Source organism: Heterocephalus glaber, unplaced genomic scaffold (assembly GCF_053883595.1).
Source record: "Heterocephalus glaber isolate CG9 unplaced genomic scaffold, H.glaber_assembly_v1.0 deba00001733, whole genome shotgun sequence".
NCBI lineage: Eukaryota > Metazoa > Chordata > Mammalia > Rodentia > Bathyergidae > Heterocephalus > Heterocephalus glaber.
In genome coordinates, this window is record NW_028258444.1 from 11,127,992 (window position 1) to 11,146,916 (window position 18,925).

Here is an 18,925-nt window from a genome sequence, read left to right on the forward strand (position 1 = left end):
GTTGAAATTTGGAAGAGTCGTCAGTGGGGTGGTTAACATTTTCACTGCTTTGCAGTTTCAAAGTGGAAATATTTTATTGCTTTTAGTAATAAAAAGGTAAATGTAGGTGTTCTTACAAAGCATTAAACTGTACAGAAATATACAAAGTAGAAAATTAAAGACTCCATAATCCCTCTTACATAACCAATTACAGAATTACAGGAAGATTTACTCATAAACACAAAGAAATGTAATAAATACATGAAATTAAAACTACTATGCCCACAAGATCTTTTACAAAAACTGAAATATTAATATGGATCCAATGGAAATTTGAACATAGCCACACTGGGGAGATGGGGGAAGGCAAAGGGGCAGTATTATGGGTTTGAAAATCCTCCTCTATCCTTTTGTGAATTGACAGAAATATATGCATTTTATTGTAGGCTATATATGTGTGTGCATGTGTGTGTGTAAAGCAATGCAAAGTAGTTGCTTCTGGGAACAGAATTTGCTACTACAGGCAAAGTAGATAGGTACATGCTGTGTTAGGTTATAAACCTGTTAGATCTACCTTATATTTTATGGATTTTGGGGGGGTCAGGGATTTTCTCTGTAGTTCAGGCTGGCCTTGAACTCACTATATAGTCTAGGCTGGCATGGAATTCATAGCATCCTCCTGCCTCAGCCTCCCAAGTGCTGGGATGACAGGCATGTGCCACTATACTCAGGTATTTTATGGATCTTTACAACTTCTATACATCCAGACTGGGATAAAGCTAAAAGTAAGATGATGAGGCACCCATATTTAAAAACAACATCCCTTCGAAAAGTTTATAGAGAATACTATTAATAAACCACTGAATTTTTCACTATTTATGAAGTTTGTTTTAATGATTAAATTTATTTCAAAAGTACTTATAAATGAGTGACAGGACTAAAGCATTTAGAGTGAATTTTTCAAATAAATCATTTTAATACCTACCTCTTTATAGGATAACAATAACATTACTATGGTAGTATTTGTTTTGTTTTTATTAATATTAGTTATTTTCAAGATTAATTATTACTAACAAATAATGAGTTTTAGCACAAGTAGAGTATCCTTTATCCGAAGTACTTGGTGGTGCTGACCTTCTGATCCCAGTACTTGGCAGGCTGAGGCAGGAGGATTGCTGCGAGATTGAGGACAGCCTGATCTACTATGGAGTTCAAGGGCATCCTGAACCACACAAGACTCCGTCTCAAAAAACCAAACCAAACTAAACAAACAACAAAAAATTGGAACCAGAAGTATTTTGGAATATGTACATATACAGAATGTGTTATTTTTTGGATGGAACCTCAGTCTAAGCATGAAATTCATTTGTTTCATAAATACCTTATGTACATAGCCCGAAGGCAAAAATACAGTATTTTTCATGATGTTGTGCATGAATTATAGTTGCATGGTGTACAATTTTCCACTTGAGTAATCACATTGGTGCTCAAAGTTTTGGATTTTAGAGCATTTTAGGTTTTTGAATTAGAGATGTTATGCAGGGTGTGGTCCCAGCACTCGGGAGGCTAAGGTAGGAGGCTTTCTGGAAGTTTGAGGCCAGCCTGAGCTACACAGTGAGCTATATAGCTACATAGTGCAAGTTCAAGGCCAGCCTACAATGTGAGACCCTGTCTTTTAAAAAAAGAAAAGAAAAAAAAGAATTAGAGATATTAAGTCTGTACTATACCAAGGCAAGGTAGAAACAGGATTTTTTTTTTTTTGTACTGGGAATTGAATCCAGGGCCTTCACACTGAGCTACATCCTGGTGTAACTTTTTAATTTTTATTTTGAGACAGGGTCTGGCCAAATTGCTAAATTCCCCAGGCTGGGCTTCAACTTGCAGTCCTCATGCCTCAACCTCCCAGAACACTGGGATTATGAAAGTGTGTCACCAAACCCAGCTCAAAACATAATACTTTTAAAAATTATTTTTTATTTTCTACTCACTATTTTATGGTAAAAAATATCTGATATTAAATGTTCCTATAGGCAAATAATTTGTACTGCAGATGTTTTTTATTTTCCTGACATCTACATTATACAACTCTAATCACTAAATTCTTCCTCATCACTGAAGTATGTGCTCTTCTTTATCCTTGGGCGCCGTGAATCCTCTGATGTTGAGGGGCCTGCTGGACTGGGTTTCCATTTGTTCTGTTCTTCAATCTTGGCTTGCTGGAATGGGATTCAGAAAACAAAATCAAACCAAAGTTTTATTTAGGGTAGATTAATTCCTGCACAACAAAATCAACACGAACACCAGGGATTCCCACTCTCCTAGGCACGTAAACAAGATATCCTCCCCGTGACCCACACCTGGTCCCCAGCACTGTGTTGCTCAAAATCATCCCCAGCAATGTTTGCATGTGTGTAGAAATGGGGATGGAACCCAGGACCTCGTGTGTGCCCAGCCGGTGCTCTACTGCTCAGCTACAGGAATTATTCTCCACTTTTTTTTCTTAATTTTGAGACTGAGTCTGGCCTTGAACTTGAGATCCTCCTGGTCCATCTTCTTTAGTAGCTGGGATTATAGGCACGCATCCCCATGCCTGGCTGTCATAGGCAATTCGTCATTATGATGACTACTTTTACTATCACCGCTATTAGTTTTGCCATATTGGGGACTGAACCAAGGACACTCTACCACTGAGCTTCATCCCCAGCCCTCTTTATTTTGTATTTTGAGAGAAGGTCTTGCTAAATTGCCCAGGTGGGACTTGAACTTGCAGTCCTCCCACCTCAGTCCCCCTCACTGCTGGGGTTACAGTTGTGTACCACTATTTTTACTCTTTGATGTGCAGGGACCAAACCAGGGCCTCACAAAGCTAGGGAAGGTCTTAACGCTGAGCTACATCCCCATCCTAGGCACTTGCCAGAAAATGTTTTTGGCTGGACCAAACTCAATTCAGTCAAATAGTTTTGCTCAATTCTATAGTGAAAACAGGTAAAGGGTCGGGGGACGTGCTGAGTACAAAGTCCCTGGGTTCAGTCCCTCATACTGCACTGGCTGGGTGTGGTGGTACATATGTATAGCTCCAGCACTCGGGAGGCTGATGCAAGAGGATCACTGAGTTCAAGCCAGCCTGGGCTACATAGGGAGATGATGGTGGCCTTTTACACACCAAGGCCTCAGAGGGACACCTTGTCTTCTCAGACTTAGGAGATGAAGGGGAAGAATGGAAGTTGCCATGAGGACTAAAAAATTATAAAGCTTCAATCTAAGGCAACTACCATACAGGACCTTAAAAAAGGAAGAAATAAAAAGTCAGGACTTCCCTAGCACAGAAGAGGCCTCGGGCTTGAGCCCCAGCCTGCCAAACACAAGTAACTTGGTACCTGGGAGGCGATGGCTTGGCTGAGACTGTCGAGAGCGGGGTCTTCCCCTTCGTCTTCACTTTCTGCTACGTCCTCACTACATTTGAGGAGAAACAGCAGAAGGTAATCAGCCAGCGTTAAAGACAGAAGCCAATGGTGAGGTACTCAGTGAGAGCAGATTACTTACATTTCTTCCGGTTCAGCAATTTTCTTTTTCTTCTTCTTTTCTTTCTTCTTTGGAGGCTCACGTTCTCCGAGCATGTTTTTTGGACAGGCATAACTTAAGTGTCCACTTTCCTTTTGGTGAGCATTGAAAAGGAAAGGAAAGATACTGTATTTGTTACTGTTATTAACTTGCCTGGAATTCTGCAACTTATAAGCTTTTAGAATTTATAAAAGAATATTCTCAAACTGGGGATATACAAAATGGATTAATGATAAAATCAACTTTTAGAAGGAACAGTCTGTGATATTATGACTCCCAAGAATTAGAAAGTACCTAGATGTGGTGGTGTACCCTCCAATCCCACGATTTGGGAAGCTGAGGCCAGAGGATCGCCTAGAGTTTGAGGACAGTCTGGGCTACAAGTGAGTTCAAGGCCAATGTGACATAAATAGTGAGACCTTGTCTAGCAAAATAAAAGAAAAAAACAACACCCACCCACCCCCAAGAAAAACAACAAAAAATCCTACTTATAATAATTTGCAAGATATTAACACAGTTTTGGTTTTTTTATTTTGATGGTACTGGGATTCAATGCAGGGTCTCCACGCTGAGCTATATCCATAATCCTTTTTTATTTAAGACAGGATTTTTTAAAATTACTGAATTGCTCAGGCTTGGCTTCATCATGAGATCCTCCTGTCTCAGCCCTTCTGGTTCTGGGATTGGGTTAAGTAGAAAATATTAGTACATTGCTAATTTTTACCTCTTCATGTGTGTATTGCTCAGGATGAAACCCAGGGCCTTGCGCGAAGAAGCGCAATCTACCTTTGAGCTGTATTCTCTGCCAACTTGTCTCTTTTTTAATGTGGCTGAAAATTTAAAATTATACTTATAGCTTATATTATGCTCCTAAATGACAGAGATGGACTAGACTGTTACTTATAATGAGCTGGAACACTGAACTGTAAAACACAAAAACTCTGAATATAATCTGTATATTACCACACTAAAATACATTTAAGAATATTTTGTTATAGTGGTGTGTAGGTAATGGCACATGCCTGTAATTCCAGCACTGTGGGACACACAGGCAGGAGGCTTTCAAGTTTGAGCCTAGTGTGTAATCTCAGTGAGACTCTAACTAAAAAGAAAAAAAGGGCTAGGGATGCAGCAGCTCAGTGTGAAGGCTGTAAAGGCTCTGGGTTCATTCCCCAGTACCACACAAAAAAGAATAATAGAAGGAAAAATGATGCTTTTATATTTGACAAAGCAGCAAATAGACCATAGGCCATATACTTTGTATACATGGGAAATAGCTGACCAAAAGAGGTGTTATTTATCCTTAACCAAACTGCAGAAAGAATGTATTTAGAGACACATTTCTCAGCCAGTTGCTATGACACATTCCTGTAATCCCAGCAGCTTGGGAGGCTGAGGCAGGATGTTGCAAGAATGACGTAAAGGGGGCCGGGGATTTAGCTCAGTGGTTCCACCACCTGCTTTGCAAGTGCAAGGACCCAAGTTCGATCCCTGGTACCAAAAAAAAAGTTGTACAGCACCCAGGTCTGATTGTCAGTACAAACAATAATAATGATAAATCCCCAAACTGTGTTGTTAAACAATGGCATACCAAAAAGTGTTAATCTGTCCCATATTGAAAAAGATTTACTGGTGAAATAACAGGGAAAAACCAGGATAGATGTAAACAGATTTTTTTGAGGAGGATTACATATAAAAAAAGTACAAAGTAGAATATAACAAATCTGTGGATCCATAAGCAAAAGAAACAAATTAACAGATTCATCTGGGGCAGTGGTGCTCCAGCCTGCTGTTTGTATCACTGACAGGTCTATAAGGTTTGCCATCACTGATCAAGGATAGGGTCTTGCTATGTATCCAAAGGTAGGTTCTCCTGCTTTTGCCTCCTGAATGCTGGGATCCGATGCATGTGCTACCCTGCCCAAATATATGTGTATTTTCAATTTTCATTTATTTATTTAGGTGGTAGTAACTGAATCAAGGATTTGTGCATGCTAAGCACTCCGCCTTTCTAAAACTTTAAGGTCTTGAAATACAGTTTAGAAAACATCCTCTCAAGAGGATTTAGAACCAGTAGGAACTGACAGTGCTATCTATGCCATTTGTTTGCTCCCTCTTTCTAGTCATCTATGTGTTTTTCTGTCTGCAGATTATATACATATGTACATCACTGTTTTTTAGAGGCTAGTATTTTGTGTGTGTGTATGCGTGTGGTAACTGGGATCGAACTCAGGACCTTGCACTTGCAAGGCAGGCTTGGTGCCACTGAGCTAAGTCCCCGGCCCTATATCACTGTGAGACTGAAGGGGTCTCACAGCATCATCTCCCTGGCTTTGAGTTCTCAATCCTCCTCCTCTAGAGTACCGGGTTGCAGGTGTGAGCCACATGCCCGGCTATGTGTGTATCTTTGGTGGGAAATGGGAAGAGAGTGATAGTGAGGAAAGGACCCAAGCCATCTCCTCCCGGGTGACTGCATCTAGGACAGCATCTCTCACTAATTGTCTCTCCAGCACTCTAGCTCTGGACTCAGTTTCTTCAGTATGTTACACAGTCATTTTAGAAAGCGACAGCTGTAAGAGACAGACTGAAATTCCCTTAGAATCATTATAAGCATTTAAAAAACTCTTCTCTGGCTGTGTATGTCTTCCAATCACTGAAACGTTAAGTGGCTAACAGTGGATCATGAGGACACTCAGAGAAGAAAATGGAGGCATAGCTCAGTTACAAAACATTAGCAGCACTAGTAGGAAAAAATTCAAAACAGCCGACTGTGGTGTTGCATGCCTATAGTCCCAGCTACCTGGAAGGCTGAGGCAAGAGCCCATGAGTCTGAGACCTCCTGGGCAACATAGTGAGAATGTATGTCAACAACAAAAATTCAACGCATAATATCTCACAGAGGATGGGACAGATGATAATGGTACTGAACTGTGATGCTGGCCACTGCCCAAATGTTACAGAAACAGCCAGCGTAACAGAAATAGATGAGTCATTAAAACCTTCCCAGCACTGAAGTGAATAAGGAACACTTTTTAGAAAAGTTTTAAAGATTTAGAAACTAGAGAAAAATATCACTCTGCATTTACCTAAAAAAACCCAAGTTGTTTTTTGGCAGTCCTGGAGATTAAACTCTCAGCCTCAGCATGCTAGAGGACTTCTCTACCACTGAGCTACCTTGCCAGCCCCAGGTTATCTTTCATTTCATTCAGTTTTCTTTTCTCTGTCTGTTCTCTCTCTCTCTTTTCTGGAACTAGGGATTAAGTTCTACAAGTCTTTACTACTGAGCTACACCCCCATCTTTTACCTTCTGAGACAGGATCTTGTTAAATTGCATAGGCTGGTGTCAAACTTGCAGTTCTCCTGCCTCATCCTCCCAGGAGGCTGGGATTACAAGCATGCAACACTGCGTTTCATAAATACCTTTCAGTTAAGCTTTACTTAGATGAGTCTCTAAGTAAAATAACTTTCATCACCTGGTTACAGCCCGCCTGAAATTCTGGTGGGCACCAATAAAAGACTGATGTGGAAAATACCTTAAAAGAAACAACTGTACAGAAGATTTCACAAAGCTTCAGGTGTACTCACCCCACATTCATAACACTTGGATTTATCAAAGTAGTTTCGCCTTCGGATGAATTCAGCTGCTCTCCCATTGTCAATAGCAATGCTTGCCTTTATCACTCTACCAAACAACTAAACCAGAGAAAAATGTAAATGCAGAAGGTTGTATTTCACTGGAATCTAAAACCAGCAATTTGGGCCAGGGATTTAGCTCAGTGGTTTCACCACCTGCTGCGCAAGCTCAAGGACCTGAGTTCAATCCCCGGTACCAATAAATCAAACAATCAATCCAGCAATTTGATTCTATTTCCACAAACTTTCAATTGCATTTCTGGGGTGGGTTAATTTAGCAATTTTCCTACTTATGTCTGATAAAGTCTATCCTGTATTACTTTTCTTACATTCTGCCAGTGTTTTGAGAACCCAGTACAACTTTGACATAAGTAAGATATTCTCTGAATCTAATGATATTCATCATGTCTGACCAGCTCCTGTATTTCCACATTTTTTGGTCTGAATGAGCAAAAGGCTTTTGGGATTTAAAAAGAAACTGACGCAAATGAATGGCTTACCTGTTTGTTGTTTATGGCTCTGGTGCAGTTTTGTGCAGAGTCTTTATCCAAAAATAATATAAATGCAACCCCTTTACTCTTCCTCGTATCTTTGTCTTTCATTATAGTAACCCTTAAAAAGTATAAACAAAGAGCAAATTAAAAATAAGAAAGCGATAAATAAAACATATTAATACTTAGAAAACTATAGCTTTTTAAAAAAAGATTAATAAAAGATTGAATATTGAGAAAAACTGAAACAAAACTTGGGATATTCTATTCTACATAAAAAATGATTTACTTAAATTCTTTTTCTAAGGTTTTGGAATCTAATTGTATTTGGAGGGGAGTACTGGGGACTCAACCCAGGGAATTGCTAAACTACAACTCCAGCTGTTTCTGAGACAAGGTTTTGTTATATAGCTCAGGCTGGTCAGGAACTCAGTATAGGCCAGGTTGGCCTATAACTCGCTATCCTGTGCCTCAGTCTTCCTGAATGCTGGCATTACAGGTGTGGCAACACCGTGCCTGGCTCTCTATTCTTAGTATTCCTTTGAAGCAGTTGCCTCCAGTTCAGTGGTTCTTAGCCCAGCTCCTGGTTATACAAAAGGCAGGGCAACAAAAGCACAGAGCTTGCTCTTTCTTCTGTCTCTGGAATTTGCCTAGTGCTGGAGCTGTGGGCTAACCATATGCCATTTAGTGTGGTTTAGGAGCAATGCTCAACAGGGTTCTTTGGAGTAACCGCCAATGTGGGTACAAGATGAGCTTATTACTTGTTTACTATGTCACTATATTTACTAAAAAGATCAGTAACAAGCAACTGAGACTGAAGCAGTAATAAGGCTCCCAACCATAAAAAGCACAGGATAGCTGGGCGTGGTGGTGCAGGAGTATAACCCCAGCACTGTGATCTCAGGCTGAGGCAGTAGGATCCAGTGAGTTCAAGACCAGCCTGAACTATGTAGTGAGGGCCAGTCTCAAAAGAAAAAAGAAAAAAAAAGCCCAGGACCAGACAGATTCCATGTTAGGAACTAACACCAATTCTCCTCAAACTAGTCCAAGAAATACAAAGGAAAGGAACAACAGAGATTCAATGTAAGAGGCAAGTAACACACTGATATTAAAACAGAAGGACACAGCAAAAAAAGGATGCACAAATAGCCTTCATGAAGATAGATGCAAAAATTCTTTTCAATAGTACATTAAAGAGGGGCTGGGGATTTAGCTCTGTGGTTTCGCCGCCTGCTGCACAAGCGCAAGGACCCAAGTTCAATCCCCGGTACCAAAAAAACAAAACAAAACAAAACAAAAAACAAAAAAAAATAGTACATTAAAGAGATTATACACCATGATCATTTGTTTCACTGCAGGGATATAAGTGTATTCAACATGCAAATCAGTAAACATAATATACCATATGAAGGGCTGGGGATTTTGCTCAGTGGTTCTGCCGCCTGCCTTGCAAGTGCAAGGTCCTAAGTTCAATTCCCCATACCAAAAAAAGGAAAAAAAAAATTTATATATATATGTACCAAATGAATAGATTCAGCATCCTCTCATGATAGAGCTCTAAAGAAACTAGGTATTGAAGATATAGTAAAGGATACACACAACAAACCCACAGCCAACAATATTGTGAATGGGGCAAAATTAAAAGTACTTCGTCTAAAATTAAGAAAGAGGGCCGGGGATTTAGCTCAGTGATTTTGGGTGCCTGCCTTGCAAAAGCAAGGTCCCAAGTTTGATCCCTGGTACCAAATAAATAAATAAATAAATAAAATGAAATTAAGAACGAGACGAGGATGTCAAAGCTCACTACTCCTACTCAATATAGTATTTGAAATATAAGCAAGAGCATTTAGGGAAGAGAAATAAACAAAAGGGATACAAATAGGAAGGGAAGAATTCAAGTTACCCTTATTTGCAGTTGATATGATCTTTTACTTAGAAATTTAGACCCTACCAAAAGAATTTTGATAAACAAATTTAACTTACAGTAGGATGCAAAATCAGCATTACCTGTTCTATACACCAATAATGAGCTAGCTGAGAAAGAAATCAGGAAAATTATTCTATTCAAAATAGTTTTTTAAATCCCCAAAACCAAAGGGATAAACCTAACCAAGGAGGTAAAAAACTTCTACAGTGAAAATTTAAAACACTGAAGAAAGAAACTAAAGACACTAGAAGATGCAAAGAACTCCCATATTCATGGATTGGCTGAATTAACATAATTAAAATGGCCATTTTGCCAAAAGTTATCCACACATTGAATGTAATCACCATCAAAATTTCAATGACATTCTTCACCAAAGGAGAAAAATATGTCTTGAAATCCATGTGGAAGCACAAAGATCCAGAATAGCCAAAGCAATCCTAAGCAAAAACAGTAAGGCTTAAAGGCATCACAATTCCTAGTTTCAAATTATATTACAAAGCCATAGTAACAAAAACAGCATGGTACAGGCACAAAAATGGACACACAAACCAGTGGAGCAGAGGACAGAGAAACAAATGCATCCAATTACAACCATCTGATCATGGACGAAGGAGCCAAAAACACACTGGAGAAGACATAAGCTCTTTAACAAATGGTGCTGGGAAAACTGGATAGCCTGTGTAGGCGAGCTAAACTAGACCCCTGTATCTAATCCTGCAAAAAGTTAATTGAAAATGGATCCAAGACCGATGTATAAGACCAGAAACATTGAAAGTGCTATGAGAAACACTTGAGGCCATAGGCTCAGGCAGACTTCCCTCACAGCACACCAGTAGCACAGCGAATCATAGCACGAATCCACAAAGGGGACTACATGAAATGCAGAAAGTTTCTGCACAGAAGGGAAACAAGCAACAGAATCAAGTGGGAAAAACTATCTGCCAGCTACTCTTCTGAAAGAGGATGAAGATCTAGAACAGTAGTGGCAAACCTTTCAGAGCTTTCTGTGATACAAACAGCCCTCTGTGGTAGCTGTGCCGTAGGTTCAGCACCACTGACCTAGAATGTGTAAAGAACTAAAGAAACTGAACATAAAACAAGAACAACAACAACAACAAGTATCCTAGTCATAAATGGGCTAGGGAATTGAGCACAGACTTCTCAAAAGAAGTACAAATGGCTCAGAGGTATATGAAAAACCATTAAACATCTTTAGCCATTAGGAAGACTCAAATCAAAAGTACACTGAAATCCCATCTCATCCCAGTCAGAAGGGCTATCCTCAGATTACCAAAAATAAATGTTGATGAGGATGCTTGGTGGGAGATGGTAGTGGAGGTGAAAGGAATGCTTTTACACTGCTGGTGGGAATGTAAATTAATACCACCACCATGGAAGCTCCTCAGAAAACTAAACGGAGGACTGCTGTATGACCACCTGTACCATTCCTTCCTACACACCCAGAGCAGTTCCAGTCGGCACAAGATGGGTAAACCTGCATTGCCATGTTTCTTGTGTACAATTCACAACAGCCAGAATTGAAAACAGGTAGGAGTCCATCAACAGATGAATGGATGCAGGAAAATGGATGGAACTGGAGATCATCGTGTTAAGTGACATAAGCCATATTCAGAAAGAGAAGTGTCACGTTTTCCCACATATGTAGAATTTTTAAAAGATGACATGAGGGCTGGGGATTTAGCTCAGAGTGGTTCCACCGCCTGCTTCAAAAGCCCAAGGACCCAAGTTTAATCCCTGGGACCAGAAAAAAAAAAAAAGATGACATGAAAGTAAACTACTAATAGATAAGAGGAAGGAAATAAGGAGGGGAGTTTATGATCAAAATATATGCAGGTATGAAATATCATGTTGATACTCAATATTTATTTTTTTTTTTGGCACTGGGGATTGAACTCAGGACCTTGTCTTTGTAAGACAGGCAGTGGAAACACTGAGCTAAATCCCTAGCCCAATACTCAGTATTTTATAAAATAGGTATTAAAAAAAACCTTTTTTTTGGTAGCAGAAATCGAACTCAGGGACTTGCACTTGCCAGGTAAAACATTTATCAAAAAGAAAAAAGTATGCTGGCTATGGTGGGACACACTTGTTCTCCCAGATACTCCAGAGGTCGAGGCAAGAGGAATGTGAGGGCAAGGCCAGCCTAGGCCACATACTGAGAACTGTGTCAAGCGACCCAATGGTAGATCACTTGCGCAGCATATGTGAGGCCTTAGATTCGATCCCTAATACTGCACCAGGGGGCCGGATAGGGAGAAGGGGGGATGTCTGTCATTTAAAAACTTGACAGCACTCAGGAGGCTCACTGTGAGTTTGACACCAGCTTGAACTATATAGCGAGACCCTGTCTCAAAAAAACAACAAAACAAAACAAAAAAACCCCAAGAACAACAAAAACACAACAAACTTGAAATAACTTAGGGGAAAAATGAGCAATACAATGGCTTAGTTTCTCTCAAATGTGTATTAAACCAAAACGCCACACAAGGGATCTCTGAAATTCAAGGGTTTATTGAGCAACTGTAGATACTGGCAAGAGAAAGGACCAGGTTTTGGGGTAAGTTTCCATAACTACCACAGCAAGGCTAGGTATCAGTTGGGAAAATGTCCATTACACCTAGAATGAAGAGTATTTTTCTAATGAAAACGTGAGGAGGAAAACGTAAGTTGCTCAACTCCATACTGGCTTATAGACAAGGAGGTGGGAGGGCAGCCCATATAACCATTAACCTTATATGTAAACAGGGTGTGAGGTCCCTGGTGGTCTGCTGTGACGAGACTGAAGCCAAGGTTTTAAAATAATTTGGAACAAGTTAGTTTGGCCCGAGGAGGCTGGCTTACTAGCTTCTCTCTTCCCTTCTTTATCTTTGGCCCTTGTGCTTAAGTTGAGGGCATCTGAGGATTTTTCCTTGATGGAGAGCACCTGTTTATACAATGGGACTAGGAGGAAAGAAGAGAAGTCAAGCACTAGGTGGAGGGTGAAATTCAGACTGCTTGTCTTGCTACAGTATGAAGTGACCACACACAGTAAAATGTTTAACTCACTTTGAAAAAAAGTATCAAGTAGAGAGTTGGTTTGACTTTTTGAAGTTTTCATAATGATGAAAGGTCTAGATCATCCTGCTTCAGCCTCCTGGGTGCTGAAATCATAGGCATGTGGCACTACTCCTGGCTTTTGTTCTTTCTTTGCTTTTTTGTTTTTTGAGGTAGGGGCTCATGATGTAGTCCAGGCTGGCCTCGAACTTGGGACAATCCTGTTTCAGCCTCCAGAGTGCCGGGACTCCAATGTGTGCCACCGTGCCCATGTGGCTTCCTTTCTTGATCTTTCATTATTTTCTCTTGACACAGAGCTATGCTCACATGATTTCCTGTTCCTGAATGTTCTTCCCATTCTTTTTGCCTGTGTAATTCTTACTCAGACTTTAGGGTTCAAAACAAAGGATATGGACCTAAATAAGACTTCTTGAATTCTCCCGATCAGGTCCTCTCTGTTTATAGGTCCCTATAACTCTGGGTCTTCAACTTTATCCCATTCTTTTCACAGAGGTATATATTTGTATGGTATTTTGGCAGAGAGGGGGAAAACACCCAGAATAGGTAAATGGGACACTGAAGGGAGCAGACTTGGGAATCAGGCTGTCGGGTTCACATCTGGACTCCGTCACGTAACCAGCGATGACCTGAAGCTTACTGTGTGCTATAGTTTCATCATGTGTGAGATCAGGATGATAATAATCCGTATGTTAAAGGGCACGTGAGAATGAAATGAGGCCACATATGTGAAGAGATGCGAACAATGCCTAGCACATATAAAGGCATGTGCTTATTTAAGTGTTACATCATCAGCAGTACTATTGTTTTGATTGAAGATGATCATTCAAAATTCTGTATACATTCACCCAGAAGCATTTTTATTTTTTCCCAGACAGAGTCTCACTCTGTAGTTCAGGCTGGCCTTGAACTCATGGTGATCCTCCTGCCTCAGCCTCCTGAGTGCTGGGATTACAGGCATGTGCCACCAAGCAAGGTGAGAAGCATTTTTAATATTTCTAATAGCAAAGTAAGTTTAAAGTGCTCACACACTTCAGCTGTTCAATATCCACTTATGCAAAGTAAGAAGAAAAATAAATACTCAAGATAAATATGCTCTAATATTTGGGATTCAGATAGGATTTGACATTTATGCCAGAATGTATTTTAGTTCAAGATAGTTAGGAATGATGGTATTTTGCTTTCATTTTTTCACCCCATATTATAGTTAATTGGTTGATTTAAAATAGCTAAACAAGAGCCTCAAATTCTTTTTATCCTTTCTCAATGCTCAGTTTGAACTGCTAATATCCATTACCATTTTTATATGTTTCCAGTCTTTCCCATGATATGTAAGCTTTGTGTGAAAGTAAAGAATGGTTTAAAAGTACTTTGCAAGTCACAGGCATTGAAATACTTTTTATAGTCTTTATTGGCTAAGCTGTATACCTGATAATATTTTCCTGTCCCTGAAATATGTTTCATCAAGTGTTTACATTTTATATTAGCAGAATTAGCTTTCATTCTTAGTAATATAAGAAATTATAAAGATTTGTAAAATAAATGATATATATATAGTAATACCAAAAAAACCCCATTAAATATGAGAGTGTATCTGTATAGTACAGTACATGGAAAGCCACTTATAATATCAAGTTAAAAAAAGAAAACTACATGTAGAATGTTAATATCTACACGTTTATGTACATAGAGAAGAAAAGTGTTAAAACGTGAACAATAATAGTAGCTTTCTTTCCTTTGTTATGTCAGTATCTTGTAATATGAATACTTACTTTACAACTTTGCCATACTTGGAAAATATCTGAAACAAAAGACCACACAACAATTTATAATTTGAAATAAAAATCATTTTCAGGTTGAATACACTGACCAAATTCTCTACTGTAGTTTATGAAAAATTCTGACCTTCAGTATATAAAAAAGGCTGTACAAGAAACATTTTCCAGATCACTGCAACATTCTTATTGTTATCAGAGTTGCATGTGTCTTTGTAAGCTCCTAAAAACACACTCTCCCTGTGGTACACAGCAGGCAGATATACTGGATACCTCTGTGCTCCTGGGTTATGTCCATGGCAACTACCGACTCGACCACAGCTCCAGATACCTCTGTGCTTAAATATCAATTTTGTGGAGTATTACTGTTCTTATCTGCACCCACAGATTAAACAGTCACTGTTAAAGAAGATAGATCTAGACTGCTTATAAAACAAAACAGTTTCCAGAATGAAAAATCCATTTCCAGAGTCTCCATTTTCTGTCTACCATTAATATGTTGGTGGTACTTTATACTTGGCCCTATGTTCCCTTCTACATCTTCCCCCTAGGCATCCCCATTTGTACAGTTTCAGTCAGTGCCTAGATACTTCTAGTTCTTATTTATAATATTTCTTTCTTTTTTTTTTTCGGGTACCGGGGATTGAACTCAGGACCTTGTGCTTGCGAAGCAGGTATGGGGCCATTAAGCTAAGTTCCCGGCCCCATTTATAATATTTCTCAGAAGTCTATTGGAGTATTTTTAGAATGTTAAAATATCCAACCAGTAACAAGACAATTTTGCGTTCTATGGTTAGTTGGACAGAGCTGTCATGCTGCACGACTGAACTACAGTCTTGGCAACACTGCGCTGTGACAGCTTTCCTGCGCCTTCTCATTTCACTCAGTGAAAGCCCGAGTCTGTACCCCATCTGTACAGTCACTAGTGAGGCACCCACAGGGTGGGCTTACCTTCCCTTACCCACCAAACACCTTAACATCTCCCTAGTGTCTAACATATATGTTGACATTTTCATATCCTGCATTCTTTCTTTTGCTAATCATTATCATAGATTTTTTTCTTTTTGTTCTCTGATGTGTCTCTATTCTCCTAAAAAGTACTCAGCACATAATATACTTTTAGTACATTAAGTCTTTATTTTGGTAGAGGGAAACTATTTTTGGAAATTCAAGCTGTCCTAATTAATCAAGTTCTGTGTATCACACATGCAACATCTCTCTGGTTCATATCTACCCAAAAAAGGAAGAATAATAAGGCACAGTTGAAGAAAAGATTCAGATCCTTCCTACTTCCTCTCAGCTACCCACTTGCAAGACAGGTCTTGGGGGAAAATTTTGTTCTCTCTAAGGTAAAGAGGTGAAGGAATATGTTGGAAGGGGTTTTTCCCACCTCAATCACCCTTTCATGAACTGAAAACAAAATGTATTAAACTGTTAGGCTTCTGCCATGTGTGTAAAGTAAAAAATACTTGCAGACTGGGAGGGTTAGTTAGGACAGTCATCTGCTTGAAAACCTCTATCCTACTACCAGTTTCAAAAGACAAGTAAGCCAAGTCGAGTATCCTGATGCAAGCTGGTAATCCCAGAGGAGGGTGAGGCAGGAGGATCACACATTTGAGCCCAGCCTAGGCAAGCCAGCCATTTGACAAGACGCTGTCTCCAAAAATGTAAGTAAGTAGGGCCGGGGATTTAGCTCAACGGTTCTGCCACCTGCCTCGCAAGCGCAAAGTCTCAAGTTCAATCTCCATTACCAAAAAGAACCAAAACCAAAACCATATATATGTAAGTAAATAAACAAAATGGCTGGAGCCAGGCAGGGTGGCACTTGACTATAATCCCAGAACTGGGGAGGCTGAGACAGGAGGATTTCCAGGCCAGCCTGGACTATATACTGAGTTCTAGGCAAGCCTGAACTACACAGGAAGATCCTGTCTCAATGAATTAAAGAAAGAGAGAGAAAAAGAGGGAGAGGCTAGAGATATAGCTCAGTGTGAAGGCCCTGCATTCAATTCATAGTACTATTACTTCTACCCTCAAAGTGCTTGAAATTTTCTTTGGAAATTACAAGTTTCAGTGTTTTTTACTTATTCATATTTTCAAAAGATGTCTTTGATATTTGTGGCTTACGTGCACCATAATTCAGGTATTTCCCCAGGCAGAACAAGTGGGTAAGTTATGTTGTATATCAAATACAGGGTTCCATACATAAATAATGTATTAACATTAAAACTTACCCGGTATAAGTCGTTATTTGTCAGGGAGAAGGGCAAGTTGGACACATACACTGTGCTCTTACTTGGAGCCAAGCCACCACTCATTTCTAAAACGGAAAACAAGCCAACACATAAGCACTCTAAAGCAGGTATTCCTCATTCCAAGTCAAATCAAATATACAGGCAATCACTGATTTAATTTTGGCGGGGCACACAACTTCCTTAGTTTAAGCAGTTAGAATCACTCCATCTGGGTGAATTAAGGCTTCCCCTTTTCCCAGCACTAAAGAGTTTTTATGGACCTCCTTTCAAGTAGCTTCTTTAACCCTGTCAGTCCTTTAACCCTGTCTGTGTCAGGAGAGGAGTCTTCAAAAAGATTGAGAAACCCAGAAGCTACTTCCCTGAAGTTAAAAGCTAAAAAGTGCTTTCACACCTGTACAATACCTTGCCTTTGCTCACCCACTTCAGAAAGAGCCTGGTGGATCAAAAAGAAATTCAGCCACTAACTCTTGCTAACACTTCTGTTGGGTACCTTTTGTGATTGTCAGAAATGTGAGGCATTTCTCGTTCACATCAGTCCAGACAAAAATATTAAGACAATGATGTAAAGACCTTTCAAATCCTTTCAATTATTGCCCAAATTGTAAAAGGATACATTTGATTTTATACATAATTTCGGTGAATACTGAGATATTTTTGCTTGTTTTATTAGTGTGTATTAATTTTACAGAATGAGTTTTATTATGACATCTTAATACATGCATATAACACAGTTGATCATATTTCCCCTAACAACCCTTCTGCCTCTCCTAAGGTCCCCCTCTTCTCTAATAGTCTCCCTTCTACTTTCATGTAGAGATTCTGCCTAGATTCCAACCAAAAAAGAAAAAGTGGTATTTGTCTTTCTGAACTGGAGTTATGCTCCTTGACAAGATGATCTCCACTTCCATTCATTTCCTCAAAAGAGGCATGATTTCATTCTTCTGTGTGGTGAACAGCACTCCATTGTACATGAATACCACATTTTCTTTATACATTCATCCATTGAATTGTATTCTTTTTGGCCATTGATCATTTGTAAAATCAACCTTTTGAATTTTTTGGCATTTCATCCATTTTGGTATCTTTGAATTTAGGTACTGAAGACTTATAAATCTTTGGGTGTGTTACACTGAGTTTTTCATACTTTTTCTGTTTCTATGTTGAGATTTATGCATATGTGGGGAGATATATCTCTTCCTTTTATGTGAATTCTCTTAGTGAACAATCTTCTCTTTAGGGCATAATTTCCAATATTGTTCACTGAGAGAATGTGGTCTGCCCCAGAGCCTCCTTGATTCCACAGGCTCCCGTTTCTGTCCCTGTGTGCATTCATGTCCTTCTCCCACCTGGTGCCACTGTTAGTGCCAACAGCTTGGGGCTGGGCACGTGGGCTGCTGCTGAGAAATACTGGGATAAAAAAATACATTTATTTTTACATACCCTGTAATTTATCTTCACACCTTATATCATAACATAAGCAAATTAGCCATAAAAATTGTTATCATTTTCCAGTACTGGGACTAGAACCCAGGAATGCTCTCCCACTGAGCTATAGTCCATCTTCTTTTTTAAAAAAAATTGAGACAGGGTTTAGCCACGTTCACGGCCTGGTCTTGAACTCTAGTTTCTTGTGCCACTGCCTCACCAGTTCTGGGATTCCAAGCGTGCACCTGGTTGTGCTTGTGATCCGTACATGGATTAATCCAAGTTCATATTTTCGAGGTAAATCGCGGGTGTGGCGTACATCGAGGGTGGGGAGCAGACGATCACAAACAGCAAAATCCGGTGCTAAGTCCCGCCAGTTCTCGAAGTAAAGGAAAAACTGTTTTGAGGTTTGGTGACCGAGGCAAGTTATTTAGAAAACAGCATGAACGCCACTCATAGGGCGCTGTAGTAAGTTTCTTGTTAGCGACGGCATTTAGACATCGTGGAAAGAAGTACGCGGCAGGTAAAGGCTGTCGTCCTAGAATCAAAAGGCTGACAGGAGGAAAGGGGCGAAAGGTCTGGGCTGCGGGGTCGGGGAAGGGCCGCAGGTAAGGAGGCGTTTACCTTCAGGGACGGCGGCCCCGGCGCAGCGGGGCTTCAACCCCGACTTTTCCTCGACCCTCGCAGCGGCCTGAGCATCCCGCGCCCGGGCGGGGTCGGCGCAGAGCCCTTGGGTCGCGGCAGCGGAGGGGCCCTGCGCGGTTCCCTTCGGTCGGGCCGCACTGGCGGGCGCGTTCTTGACGTCAC

At 40.0% G+C, this 18,925-nt stretch overlaps 1 protein-coding gene across 5 annotated transcripts; it reads right to left on the reverse strand.

Moving 5' to 3' along the window:
- Nucleotides 1-48: 48 nt before the first annotated feature.
- On the reverse strand, nucleotides 49-18,920 carry LOC101721975 (zinc finger CCHC-type and RNA-binding motif-containing protein 1). 5 transcript variants are annotated; one of them, XM_004874012.3, is made up of 8 exons: nucleotides 18,743-18,920; nucleotides 16,673-16,758; nucleotides 14,436-14,464; nucleotides 7,674-7,785; nucleotides 7,126-7,233; nucleotides 3,523-3,632; nucleotides 3,357-3,432; nucleotides 49-2,195 (listed from the first exon to the last, which is right to left on the reverse strand). In XM_004874012.3, the coding sequence occupies exons 2-8, from the start codon at nucleotides 16,754-16,756 to the stop codon at nucleotides 2,067-2,069; spliced, it is 648 nt and encodes a 215-aa protein (XP_004874069.1). In that variant the 5' UTR covers nucleotides 16,757-16,758; nucleotides 18,743-18,920; the 3' UTR covers nucleotides 49-2,066. The 5 variants fall into 5 exon arrangements, with proteins under 5 accessions (XP_004874069.1, XP_012924431.1, XP_021107213.1 ...); XM_013068977.3 differs by having other exon boundaries at nucleotides 18,134-18,917; XM_021251554.2 differs by lacking the exon at nucleotides 14,436-14,464 and having other exon boundaries at nucleotides 18,743-18,911.
- Nucleotides 18,921-18,925: the final 5 nt, after the last annotated feature.